A 15163-nucleotide genomic window follows, 5' to 3' on the forward strand; every position below is an offset into this window, starting at 1 on the left:
GGCATATCAGAACAATGCTCTAATCAACCATCTGGCCAGGGCTCCACCCTATTTTTAATTTCCAGGGAGTGATCCCATTGAAATTTGTTATATAATTAGAAAATAAAGTTAAAATTAAATAGATTGGAATTTCATTGGAAAGTATTAAAATACTCTGCTTTATTTTTCAGGCAATTATACTCTCAGAGTTGACTGTACACCCCTTCTTTACCAATTGGTGTATAAACTGACAAAAGAGGTATACAAGTAGATCTGTCTTATGTTTTCTGATGAATGGAACAGCGAATAAGTTTTTTTTTCTTAACTAGCTGTACTTATTTTTAAACTGGTGACAGACATAGCTGATTTGTATAAATAATAAGTCAGAACAAAGATCTCTAATACACTATGTGACATTACAATTATGACAGTATTGCTAGTGTCTCTATTCTAATAAGTTTGTATTGTGTCCACTGAGCTGGAATGTAAAAGCCTTAGTTCAGAGATTGCCTTGGCTGCTCATTCATTCAACAAATATTTATTGAGTGGTTACTAGTTACCAGGTCCCATAAAATAAATTATAGCAGCAACAATGATAAAATGACAAGGTCACTGAATCCAAATACTTTGTAATCTAGAGAGGATACAGACCCATAAATGAGGAATTACAGTTCCCTGGAATATTGGGTACTCTATACAATGATGAACAGTTACGGAAGAGAACCTAAAGTCCCAGGGTAGCTGGGGAAGTTGGGAAGCAACAGGGGATGTTTACAGAATAATTAATGCTTAGGCTGTAGAACAGAAGGATGTGAAGGTGAGGGAGAAGGCTTAAGCAGAGGACACAGATCTCTCAAAAGACGTGGGTGAAAGAACATACTTCCTGACCCGGAGGTAGCTCACTAGGACCTAAGCACAAAGTACGTTGTGGGAAGATGGTGAGAAATGGAGCATGACAAATCTACCAAAACTCAGTAGAAAAAGGACTCTTTTATTCTCCTGTAAGCAGATGATTACAAGCTTATCAACCTCTAATGTGTGTTATAAGGTAAGATGGAGGGAGGCTGAGCTTCCCCCCAACCCATTTTAAAATATATATATTTTTTTATTTTGGAGAGGGAGGGGGAGAAACATATTCCTGCACACCCCTTATTGGGGATCGAGCCCACAACCTGGGCCTTGACCAGGAACAGAACCATGATCTCCTGGTTCATAGGTTGATGCTCAACCACTGAGCTACACTGGCCGGGCTGGGAGGGCTGAGCTTAAGAGAAGAGTCTCCGTCTGATAGAAGAAATGGGACAAGGTGTCCATGCAATGGAGGAGGGACAGCAACTATGACAGTGCATATAGCCGAGACAGAAAAATCTGATCCAGGGTGCCCAACGGACAGGGTTCTGGTTAGTGTGAGACGGAGATGACTTGATTCCAGACAATAGAGAATTTTGCAGGGAAATTGACCCAAGCAGATTGTAGGAACTGGAGCAGGTCCTCAGCTATTGCTAATTGGCAGGAGCTGAGTAGATCCCAGGCAGTTGTCTGGAAATGAGCAGAACTTCCTGCAGCACGCTAGCAGGGAGGGGAAGCCTCTGTGTAGTAACTCGACTGTATGCTGAAGACCTCCTATGTGGTGATGAGGGAATAACCAACTCTGTATAAAGGCCAGAGAAGACAGCAGAGATGATTAAGTTGAGATGGGCACCATTCTCTCCATTTCCACAGGTAAGAAAATTAGGGTTTAAAGCAAGACACCAAAGGTGTCTGAGCTGATAAGTAGGGTCTGCTTTGGGTCCATTTTTGAACAAAGCAGTTATAAATGAACAAACTGCAACCAAATCGTGTGATAGATAATATGGATCTAAAATAGAGATGGTTAGATGTTAGACTCCACAAACACATTTTTCCAACACATACCCCTGCTTTTTCTGGAGCAAAGAAAAGCAAAGTATAAGTTTGTAAGTATTCTTTTAATGAGGGTAATAAAAATGTTCATGTATACACAGAGGCTCTTAATATTCCCAAATAGAAATCTGAGGTTATGTAGACATATCAAATCCCAGCTTTACTAAAATATAATCAGACTTTCTAAAATAACATTCCTCTTCACCCACCACCAGGGTTGGTGACAAAACCAAGGTTTATAGTGACAGTTTCAAGCTCAGCTTCATAACCTAGATCTGTTGCCCAAGGACTCTTGCAATTCTTCCCAGACAAAAACAATTTATTCTAAAGTAAATATTATATCTAATTCCCTCCCCCAGTACTTCCTACTAAAAGGAATTTAAATTGCCAAATGACATTTATTAAAAATACGAACCTCTATGTAAAAATTTACTAAACTAAGCAGGAAACTTTATTCTAGTTATTAGGCAAAATTACCAATAGGCAGGCATCATAAACAAGAATTTGGGCTGGATATTTTTCTTCCTATTTCCAAAAGCATATTTTTCTACATCAGCATACATATAGTTAGAAGTTGATGTTAACATGTGGTTTTATGTTGGCATAAATTTAGTTGCTTCTGCTTCTAATTCCCAGTATTTCTTTCCAGATCTCCAGCCCCGATGACGGTTTTCAGGGTAAATCTCTTTATGAAAGCTGGTTGGAAAAAGACCCTTCCTCTGAAAATACAGACCTTCCTAGGTAAGGTACTTGTTTGTACATTTTCTGCCACAGGATAGACTATGAATTCCCCTTGCCCCTTGTCTTCCCCAGGCATGCAATGCGCAGGTGCCTCACCAACAATCTGAGTCAAGACAATCCTACAGGATTCCTCTGTGCAGCCTTTGATGTGCTGATCAGCCGGAACAGCCAAGTCTTGTAACCCACAGTAGAGCAGCGATCTAGTTTCACAAGATTTTAGTCAAGATTATTTTGCTCCATTATTAAGCATTATTTTGCATTCTTATACAAAATTTCATTTAGACATGTATTGAATACTTAACATAACTTCAAATGATAAAGATGAAGTTAAAAAAACAAATGATGGATTATTAGTTTCTAAATTTATTAATGGGCATTATCAGTAACTACCAAATTGTTAATCATACCTGTTAAGCAACCTAGACTTTAAGTATTAATGTATTTCTTAGTTCATCTCAGTCATACAGCAGTTTCCCTGAATTCATTTTATATTTTCTACTTCAATGCTATTTCTAAAAGCAGCAGATGATGTGGTTTATGGCTTCATTCCATATTCCAAATACATCTGTGAAAGTTTAAATGTGTTTCCATTATAAATGTTTCACATACTTAAATAGAAAAAAAACACATTTAGATTCAGAAGCAGTATATAGTTAGGTTCTTCATGCATATGTAATTTTATATTCTGTTCTATTATGACTAGTTTTCCATGTGATTACATTATTACATGTAATACATATGTATATGCATAGTGGTTTCTTAATTATATGCAAAGAAATATACTGTAATTAGACTTCCTCATTGCCATTTTCTGATTAGTCCATAATTCTGAGGGCAGGAACCATCTTATTTTCCCCTCTAAACAAATACCATAAATGCAGAAAACATGGAAGACAGCAGTCACTAGACTGCCGTCTTTGGTGGCATTGCTAAGCTCTGGTTGTGGTCAATGCAGATTTATGGTTATCACACGAATATCCAGCAGATAGCACCAAAGTGTCTTGGGGTGGTATACCTTTTCTTAAATCCTATAAATGTGCCATTAAATTCCTTCTATTCTTGGGATGGGATTCACTGCCCCATCTATTTAACTTCATATTACTTATGCATTCTCTCTCTGTATGTGTATGTATTTCTATTCTGCATCTAGAATCAACAAGCTGGGATCTGGAAGCGATTTTGAAGCTTATTTTCAGAGACTTGGCATTGCGTCAGGCAGAGCCCGTTACACTAAGAATAGGGTAAGCCATTTTATTTTGGATACATAGTACCTCATCCACATCCTTTTTGTTAAGAATTCTGTCATTTCACTGTTTGGTACAGGCACCGGGTGGACATGTGGCCTGTAAAGAATTTCAGGGATAGACAGACTGCATGCCCCTTTGCAAATGGATTAGATAGTAATTTGGGTTGTTTTGTGATTTTCATTGCTAGTTATTCAGTGCTATAGTAGTTGACCGAATAATGTCAGGGACTTAGCTAGTGATCAGCGTTAAGTAGTAGTTCACATCCTTTTCCTGACACAGGCGTTGTTGGAAAATCTCACGCTCCTAGTCTGGTAGGTTTTGATGTGCTTTTCCTGGAGAAAATGTGCTGGTGGAGAACATTTCTGTTACAGGGAATGCGGCTAAGATTCTTTGTTACAAGCCTCTCTTCACATTCCCATACTGCCTGTCATTTGCGTCCAAGCTTTTGAATAGGCAACAAAACAGGTTTCTTTTAATTTTGAACTTGATCCTGGTTTGCATGATCGCCATTCAAACACATTGATGATATGCAAGTACTTAGATATGCCAATATAAAACATGTTTGCTTGCCTATGTTATAAATTATCATAAATCACACTGAATCTTAGAGCGAAGAAAAGCAATGTATAGCTTTGCAAATGGGCAGGAGCTGAGTAGATTTGTCAGATTTTAATAATTTTCAAATCATATTTGCAATATAATATCTTGCTTATATAGAATACAACTAAGAATGAAGTAGAATAACTCAAAGGCATACATTTGTATAGTGATACTCATTAATACTTTGCCTCTTTCATGGCCCTTTAATTTTTATACTCTGTCATCATTCTGAACAATGTTACCTAGTTTCTAAGACAATGCAAATTAAAAACCAACTAGACAGTAGGATATTCCTTTTAGTGATAACTAAAAGCAGTGAAAATGACAGCCTGATAGCAGTGAAGATACATAAAAACTAAAGGAAGACGTAAGAAATAAAAAAAATATTTACACAGAATACCACATGAGATGTTTTTATAATGGTAATACTTACACAGGGTAAATGGCATTTGGTTATGCACTGTTTGTGGAGACAGGGAAGGAGCTTAAACTGCCCAGGACCTTTCATTCCCAACTGTCAAGTGTGCTCCTTTGCAATTGGAGTATGAACTCCTTAATCTTATCAGAAATACAATATGGAGAATTTCCGAGCAGTATTTTGAATGAAGATTACATGAATTATATAATAAATGGTAACTTTTTTGCTTCATTGCAATAAAACTCAGAGTGCCATATAGCTGGATTTTCTGCAATCAATTTGAATATATAATGTTTGTACTTGGTCTCCCCCTCTTCCCCCCACCCCCAACCTTTCTTTAGAAAACAGATAAGTACAGCAGCTACCCGGTATACCATACAATTTATGAGACGTTTGAATTGGTAGAAAATTTTTATGACCCTACGTTTAAAAAACAGCTCTCTGTGGCTCAATTACGAGGCGCACTGGTTTATGAGCTTGCAGACTCTCAAATCATTCCTTTCAATATTCAAGACTATGCAAAAGCTTTGAAAAACTATGCAACAAGTATCTACAATTTATCCAAGAAACACGACCAACAATTGAAAGACCATGGAGTATCATTTGGTAAGAAATGACTGAGCAGGTATTCTATAATCTGTAAGAGGTTTAAGATATTTTGTATCATCCTAGAATTTATCCCTGCCTCACTTATTAGTTGTGGCTTCTAGAAAAAAAAATTTAACATCTAGTAAAGACTGATTTAATTTGGTATTTATAGGCTGAATCCATTTTGCTAAAGTTAGTGCTACAAATGTTGGGCTTTCCCTGTTATAAGACTAATATATAGATGCAGTATACCATCACACAAATATTGGAAAGTAGAGAAAACCAATTTCACTACATAATTATTCCTGCATATGTCTTTTAATGTTTGTCTACATGGAGGATTTTATTTTATTTTTACAGTTTTAAGCATTCTTTCATTGTCTATCTGGTCATTTTGTGGTTGCTGTTCTACAAAACATGGATAAAATAGTGTAGTAGCATTGGTTTGGTTCATATCTTGGCTCTATTTATTCACTGTGTGACCTTGGGAAAGTTACTTGAGCCCTCTGTGTGTTGTCAATTTTCTTATGAGTGAAATGGTAAAACAATATACGTTTCCAAGATTGCTGTGGAGATTCAGTTGACACAGAAACAATGGTGACTGACACTTAATGCTCATAAATGTTACCTATTATTACTGGTTTATTATTCTGAGTATATATGAGTATATAATGTAATTATCAAATTTATACTGAATGCCTATTGTGTACCAAGTATTGTTATTTCCTGGACTACATATGGATGTTTAAGGCAGTCATTGTCCTCAGAGCTTAAAGTCTCATGTGGGGAAGAAGACAAAATGCAAGGGACAAGTTATTATAAAGATACACAGAAAGTACTACCATAGGAGCACAAAGGTCAGTAATGACTTTTGAATATTATTACATAAGAATTAGTATTCTTCAGAAAGTTCTGATGAGCAGCAGGTACTAAGATCTAGAAATAAATGAAGCAAAGACAGAAAACTGTGTTTAGACATAACAGACAAAATATAGACATAGCAGGGCCTACAGCAAGATGGATATCCATAGGTCTATGGCTATCCAGCATCCAGTTCTCTACCTAAATGCCCGGATTTCCTCTTGGCAAATTATCTTTTATCAATTTGTATAAGTCAAATTGATAAGAGAAACCATACAGCTAAGACCTAGTCCTTAATTAATACCTTCCTCCCCATATTTCCAAACTTTCCATCTCATATTAGTGATTCTTTATCAATGTCAAACATTATTATAATCTTTTCTACCTTAAAAACATTTCCTCTCCTGATGTGCCCTACTTCACAATCAACATTTTTCATTTAGTGCCAGGAAAAAAAAAGTCCCTCAAATGTCTTAATAAAAGAAGTGGATGATCTACACTCCCCACCTCCAGTTCTTTACCTCCCATTAACCAAACCACTGCACTGTCTTCATGTTCCTACTATTGTAGTGAAATTGCTCTTGCCAAAGTTTCATTCACCTGTGTCACTAAATTCCAGCAACACACTTCAGTTCTCATCTATCTTGATTTCTATGCTTCTTTTGAAATTTCAACCCTTTGTCCTTAGTGCCCATAATATCTATTAGATTTATACGTGGTTTAAAACAGCAACGAAAATGAATGTTTATAGAATATCTAGGGCTAAATAAATCTTGTTTTTTATATTGAATATACTTAAACTGAATGTACTACCCTGTAGGTCCTCTAATCGTGTTGTTTCATTAAAACATAAATGCCTGTGGACTGTAAGTCTAGTTTTTATCAATTAGCCTATGGTAAAACTGGTTTCATTATATGTTGCCTTGCTTAAAGTTACATTACCTATCAATGATGTGAAGTGAGGGCTTACTGTCCTTAGTAGCAGTGTGAATTATATATGCCCTAGATTCTTGAAAGTTATTTTCTTAAGAACCAATTTAGCCATTTCCTGACACTTTCTTTGTCACAATACTTTAAATAATTTCCATGGCTCTGCCAGAGGCTCGGTATAAAAATGGTTTCAATATTATTCAGTCATCTCAACCTGGAATGGGAGGGCAGGAAAGCGAACCTCTGAAAGATAAGGCGCTTATACTTATTTCCCTCTTGCTTTTCTTCTTTGGAAAGACGCCTTATTTTCTGCTGTACAAAACTTCTCAGAGGCTGCTTCAGATTTCCACAGAAGACTTACAGAAGTGGATCTTAACAAGTAAGTTTCCAATGTAAAGTTGCCCTGCTATTTTAAAGCATTCAGCGCTAAATCACTGCTACTCAAATTATGGTCAGCCTTATCCTTATTTAATATTTTTAAATATGGCTCCCTGGTAAGAGTGTAATGATCTGTTTCTTGTTCTCCAAGTCCCATGGCAGTGAGAATTGTGAATGACCAGCTGATGCTCCTGGAAAGAGCATTCATCGATCCCCTTGGTTTACCTGGGAGGAAGTTCTACAGGTAAGGAAGCAGCAGGTATTCCATTAAAGGACACTGCTTTCAACTATTGCCATCATGTGAGTGGAAGATAAATACGTGTATAGAGAGGAACATGAAAAAGTTTATGCAAAACAGTATAATTTCATGTTGTTTATTGCTCTGCTGTAGATGTAAATGATAGTTAAAAAAGAACTCTTCGTAACAAAGTCATAGAATCTTAAAGGGGATCTCATAACTCATATGGTTCAATATTCTGCAGAAATCTTTTCTATAGGATCTCAGATACAGGCAAACCTCATTGTATTGAGCTTCACACATGTTGCCCTTTTTGCTGGTAGAGGGTTTTGCCTTCAATTTATAAAAAAGACTGCAAAGCTCTCTTTACTATGGTGGTCTGGAATTGAACTTGCAAAGTCTCCAAGGTGTGCCTGTATCTAGACATCCAGCTGCTATTTGAATCTTGAAGTTTTTCCTATAAATTTCCCCCCTTTGATTCTGTTCTCCAAAATCAAATAGATTAAATCTAGATTTATTTTTATTTAACATTTTAGGTTTTTGAAGATGATTTTCATGTTTCCCCTGAAGGAATTGCCTCTTTTTCCACCTAGAATTTTTGCTTATAAATAACTAATAACAGGCAAAGGATTAAAATGATATATTGTAAACACTTAACTAATGGATATTTCATTGGTATCAAACAAACATTAAGTTCATATTATTTATGATTTTATAAAAATAGCAGCCATTTACTGAGTGTCTCTCTGAGCTAAATCCTCTATATACCTTAAATCTGCAAGCCTATGGGGGTGAAAGCAACTATAATCTCCATTTACCTCTGGGGGAACCTGAAGCTTAAAGAATAATTTGCCCAAGTTATATTTAGTATGTAGCAGAGCTAGACTTGAAAATCTTGTGTTTATTATTAGGATTAGTTAAATGTTAATACTAATCCTAATATTTGTAAGAAAGGCAACATAGTGAACATGTTATTTAATGATAAACAGCCTTATAGAATAGTTTTCACCATCTTAATTCAGATGAAAACACCCTGGAAGTCACTTACATATGTGTTGTGAACTAGAATATGGATTTTCTGATTCGAAATGATAGGTGCCATTTTTCCTCCTCTTACAGGCAGGCACCATGTTTAAGCTCTCCCTCTCTGGAGCTGCAAAGCACCAGTATCTCGTGTCCTGGTTTTTATAGCTGCTGCCCAGGGAACAGCCTGGAAGGTTTGGTTCTAGAGGTCACCACCTACAAGTTACTACACACCCCAGTCTTTCTGAGAAAGCATATGGAGTTGCTCTCAGGGATGGAAGCTGGTGGAAGCAATATTTGTGCTCTCCTTCTGCCTCACTCCAGCTTAGTGGTTTCTCCCAGAAAGGAGGGCATACCCTTTGTCTGGCACCACAATTTGTGTAGCTACTGCCCAGGGGCAACTCTACCTTGCCTGGTTCTGATGGCTAGTGGGGCTTATGCTGGCAGGTCCCACAGGACTGTAACCAATGGAGAAGGAGTTCTTAAATAGCTCCCACCCTCACTGCATGAGGCCCAGGAGCACAGTCTTCCAGTGAAAGAGGCCTACAAGTTTACCAACTACAGCCTGAGGGGTAGGTTTCCAACTAAACACACATCTAAGGGTTAACGGTAAACCAAATCAGACATGCTGGATGGCTGATGCTGTCTTTATGCTTTTCTTCCGTGCTCCAGAGTCTCTTATGTGTCTCGTGGCCCATTTTTACGCATGAAAAAAGTAGTAAAATATGACACCAAAAACATAATGAATGGCTCAGTTGGTTTGAGCGCCATCCCATACACCGAAAGGTTGCGGATTTGATCCCCGGTCAGGCATGTATGGGAGGCAACTAACATCGATGTTTTTCTCTCTAAAAATCAAACATATCCTTGGACGAGGACAAAACAAAAAAAAACCCCATAAAATCTGTGTTTGGTGGGAGAGTAAATACATTTTTGTAAAAGTATAAATTATTGTATGTTAGCCTCATGGCAGTCACAAAGCAAAACCTACAGTATATACACAATGATAATGAGAAAGAAAGCTAAGCATACCAATAGTCATCAAACCACAAGAGAAGCAACAGAGAACTGATAACAGCCAGCAAAATAACAGCAATGAGTGCATACCAATATTTACTTTAAACAGTGAACTTTCCAATCAAAACTCACTTGAGAAGGACTCACAGAAACTGAAACTTATGGAAAAAGATACACCATACATGTGGAAACCAAAAGGAAACAGAGTAGCTCTACTTATATCAGCCAAGACAGACTTCAAGAATAAATAACAATTAAATATATATATACATGCACTCAATATAGGAGCACCTATATATATATAAATCGGTGATTTCAAGACCATACTTACTTGGATGCATAGATTAACAGACAAAATCAGCCTTAAGTGATATATATAAAATATTCCATCCAAAAGCAACAGAAAACACATTTTTCTTAAGTGCACATACATTTTTTTTCAACATTCTTAAGGATAGATGATATATATTAGGCCACAAAACAAGTTTTACACATCTAAAATCATATCAAGCAAATTTCCCAACCACAATGGTATGACACTAGAAATCAATTACAAGAGAAAACTGGAAAGTTCACAAATATGTGGAGATTAAAAAACATGCTACTGAACAATAGGCCAATCTAGAAATCAAAGAATACATATTAATCTTTTCAAACTCATTTTATGAATTCAGCACTATCCTGACACCAAAACCAGACAAGGACATCAGAAGAAAACAAAATTAGAGGCTAATATCCTGATGAACATAGGTACAAAAATTCTCCGCAAAATAATTAGGAAATGAAATTTGAAAGTACGTTCAAAGAATTACACACCGCGATCAAGTGGTATTTATTCCAGCGATGTCAGGGTGGTTTACTATATGCAAATCAATGTGATACACCACATTAAAAGGATAAACGTCATATCTCAATAGATGCAGAAAAAGGATTTCACAAAATTCAACATCCATTTAGGATAAAAACTCTCAACATAATAAAAGGCTATATATAAACAAGCCTGCTATCATATACTGAGTGGTGAAAAGCTGAAAGCTTTTCAGGAATAAGACAAAGATGGCCATTCATGCCACTTTTATTCTTCAACATACTATAGAAAATCCTGAAGACTACCAAAACCTGTTAGGACTAATAAATTCATTAACACTGCAGGGTAAAAAAAAAATCAATATACAAAAACTTGTGTTTCTATATACAAACAATGAACTATTAGAAATGAAGAAAACAATCCAATTTATAGCTGCAATAAACAAAACACTAGGAATAAATTTAAGAATGGAGGTAAAAGACCTGTACAATGAAAACTATAAAATATTGAAGGAAATTAAAGATGACTCAAATAAATAGTTCATGCTCATGGATGGGAAGATTTAGCATCATTAAAATGTCCATATTCCCTAAAGCAATATACAAAATGAATGCAATATTTATCAAAACCCCAATGGCATTTTTTCACAGAAATAGAACAAAAAGTGCTCAACTTGTATGGGACCAAAAGACCCCGCATAGCCAAAGCAATCCTAAGAAAAAAGAACAAAGATGTGTCACACACCCTGATATCAAACCATACTACACAGATATAGCAATCAAAACAGAATGGCATTGGCAGAAACACACACACACACAAATCAATGGAACAGAAATACATCAGACACAGGTAATACCATATGATCTCACATATATATTGAATTAAAACAAAACAACACACACACACAAACAAGCTCGTAGATACAGAGAAGAGATTGGTGGTTGTCAGAGGGTGGGGGATGTGCCATATGGGTGAAGGTGGTCAAAAGTTACAAACTCGCAGTTACAAACTTAAGTCATGGGACTGTAATGTACAGAATGATGACTGTAGTTAAAAATACTGTATTGCATATTTGAAAGTTGCTAAGAGTAAATCTTTACACCTATGGGGCAAGTTTAGAGAAGTTAGATAATTTGCCAAAGACAACAGAGGTATTAGATGCCAGGTCAATGATTCAAACAAGGTTTGATTCCTCTGTCAATGATGTTTTACTACACTCTCCCTTCACAATTCTCCAGAAGAGGGTAAGTATACTGAGGACTATCTATGACCCGTATTTCTAATACCTCAACTTGTATATAGGTCACTATGTCAATGCTTACAGTGTAGCACTTATACTCATTTTAGTAAACAAGAGCCATTTGAAACCATAGCAAGACTTAAAAGCCAAGAGTGATAAAACCTGATGTACTTTTAGAAATCTAAGTAATTAACCTTATAAATTTATCTTTGATCATTAACATTGACTTAATACAGTTCCATATTTTTTCATACAGTATTCTCATATAGTTTAAAGAAACTCGGATTTTAGTGGACAGAATTTCTGATGAAACTTTCATTAAATATGTAGCTTGAGCTACTGAGATGAAGTTGGAAATCTATTGCAAAACTTTCCTTCATATGAGAACTTAACTATCTTTGCGGGCAACCCATATATAATAGTTTTATCTTTGTAGAATGGGCTTCATTATCCTTACCATCTATGATATTTTGGGAATAACAAGCTTCTTCAGTATTGCTTTTTAATGGCTAAAGAGTACTGGGAACAACTGTCATTCTTATTGAAACTCGAAAATGGGCAACACAAAGATAAATTACTGTTTTCGATCTCCTCTCTGTCTCACTAAATATACCCATAAAATGTGTGTGTGTACACACACACACACACACCCATAAAACACACCTTCTACACTGTGGCAGTCTAGGCAGTTAGACAACTAATGCACAAACTTAAAAGAACTTAGTTCCATTCCAACCATATGGGTTGGTAACATGGTATGATTTACGAGACAGATCTTAGCTCCTTTCTTTGCTTAAAATTATACTGTTACATAAGTATCTCAAATCAATTATATGTCTTCATTTTGGAGTAATAATAGTGAATGCCAGGAGAGAAAGATTACTTAATGTGTGATCTAACAAAAGGGAACATTTTTAAAAAGGCATATAGGATATATTTGTATAGTTTTCAGCTCAACCTGTCTTATGTTTTTTTTTTTTTTCCTAATAGGCACATCATCTTTGCTCCAAGTAGGCACAACAAATATGCTGGAGAATCATTTCCTGGGATCTATGATGCTATGTTTGATATTGAAAATAAAGCAGACCCACGTTCAGCCTGGACAGAAGTAAAGAAACACATTTCTACTGCAGCCTTTACAATTCAAGCAGCAGCAGAAACACTGAAAGAAGTGGTATAGTAAGGTCAGCCAAGTGGCCATCCATTAAAAGTATTACTGGAAGTCTGAGGATAAAATCCGTGTTTCATCTTTCTTTTCATGTCATATTTGATTTTAGACTTCCACCTTGTTCATCTGCAAAGTGTGTTCAGGTTCTTTAAAAATGCATAACTTCATCATGTGTGTTATTAACAAAATAAAACAAAAAACTCCATCCCTGCGGCAGAAAGAGACAAAATAATTGAATATTCCTTAAAATAAAAAATGGCATGGAACTTGAACTCTCAGACAGTCTGGTAGAAATTTAAAATGGTATAACCACTTTCGAAAAACAATTTTGTCAGTTTCTTATAAGTTAAACATATACTTACTTACTTTATGACTCTAAAATTCCACTTCTAGGTATTTACTAAAGAGAAAAATCAAATATACTTTAAATAGCTTCACCTCTACTGAATAATAAATGTGATAGGTAAAAAAAAAAAATCGTTGCCACAAATCTTTTGCCTCCTCTAAATAAAACTATATCAGCACCAGTAAACTTTTATGCAGGGACTACTGACCCAGAATTATGGGTAAATTGACTAAAGCTTCAACAAGCTTGGATGTTCAATTAGCCCACGGGTGGGCAAACTTTTAGACTCAAGGGCCACAATGGGTTCTTAAACTGGACCGGAGGGCCGGAACAAAAGCATGGATGGAGTGTGTGAACTAATATAAATTCAAAGTAAAGATCATTACATAAAAGGGTACGGTCTTTTTTTTTTTTAGTTTTATTCATTTCAAACGGGCCGGATCCGGCCCGCAGGCCGTAGTTTGCCCACGGCTGAATTAGCCAAAAAGAGTTGAGAATAAAAATTTAAAAAGCCCTTATAGGCAGGCACACTAACTACAATAAGAAGTGACCACTCAAAGTTTGACTTGCAAGAGAAAATTCCCCTGGTACCTTTGCTTGCTAACCAACAAAACAATCAAACAGTGGGAGTACTTAGTTTAGGGGTAAACATTTCCTAAATATCTCAATATTACCAGAGGGTATCTCACTGATTTCCCACAATAACATAAAAAATAATGGGATTCAGCAAAAGCAGTTCCTAAAACAAAATTAAAAGTGATAAATGCATTTATTAAGAAATCAGAGAGCCCTAACCGGTTTGGCTCAGTGGATAGAGCGTCGGCCTGCAGACTGAAAGGTCCCAGGTTCGATTCCAGTCAAGGGCATGTACCTTGGTTGTGGGCACGTCCCCAGTAGGAGGTGTGCAGGAGGCAGCTGATCGATGTTTCTCTCTCATCGATGTTTCTAACTCTCTATCCCTCTCCCTTCCTCTCTGTAAAAAATCAATAAAATATATTTTTTAGGAAATCAGAGATCTCAACAATCTAATTTTATATCTCAAGGAACTAGAAAAAATAACAAATTAACCTCAAAGTTAGCAGAAGGAAGGAAATAACGATCAGAGTGGAAATGAATGAAATAGGGATCAGAAAAAAAAATACAAAGGATCAATGAAACGGAAAGCTGATTCATTGTAAAGAAAAAAGTTGATGAGTCTCTAGCAATACTCAAAATTAGAAATGAAAAGACACAATTGATTCTACAGAATACATAGGACCATAAGAGACTATTATGAAAAATTATATGCTAATTAGATAACCTAGAAGAGATAAATAAAATTCTAGAAACACAACCTAGCAATACTGAATCCCAAAAAATAGAAAACCTGAACAGCCTACAAATGGGCAAAGAGATTGAATGAGTCATCAAAAACCTCCCTCCACAGAAAACTCCAGGAGAGACGGCTTCCTGGTGAAGTCTACCAAACATGCAAAGAATTAATACCAATCCTTCTCAAACTCTTCAAAAAATTTGAGGAAGAGGAAATACTTCCAAACTTATTGAGGGCACTACTGAGAATATCATAAAAACACTATAGATCAATATCCCTGATGGATAGAGATATAAGAATTTTCAACAAAATATCAGCAAACCAAATTCGTGAACAAATAAAAAGGATTATACACCATGACCAAATG

General features: G+C 36.0%; 1 protein-coding gene across 5 annotated transcripts in view; it reads left to right on the forward strand.

Moving 5' to 3' along the window:
* The window catches only part of NAALAD2 (N-acetylated alpha-linked acidic dipeptidase 2), a 45571-nt gene extending 31729 nt beyond the window's left edge, over positions 1–13842 (forward strand). For all 5 annotated transcript variants that reach the window (XM_005865288.2, XM_005865289.2, XM_014538894.1 and 2 more), the window contains 7 exons: positions 171–238; positions 2531–2622; positions 3773–3863; positions 5229–5493; positions 7564–7645; positions 7796–7888; positions 12961–13842. In XM_005865288.2, coding sequence (XP_005865350.1) covers positions 171–238; positions 2531–2622; positions 3773–3863; positions 5229–5493; positions 7564–7645; positions 7796–7888; positions 12961–13150 — 881 coding nt within the window. In that variant the 3' untranslated portion in view covers positions 13151–13842. The remainder of the gene's footprint in view (positions 1–170; positions 239–2530; positions 2623–3772; positions 3864–5228; positions 5494–7563; positions 7646–7795; positions 7889–12960) is intronic.
* Positions 13843–15163: the final 1321 nt, after the last annotated feature.

This window comes from Myotis brandtii, unplaced genomic scaffold, assembly GCF_000412655.1.
Source record: "Myotis brandtii unplaced genomic scaffold, ASM41265v1 scaffold203, whole genome shotgun sequence".
NCBI lineage: Eukaryota > Metazoa > Chordata > Mammalia > Chiroptera > Vespertilionidae > Myotis > Myotis brandtii.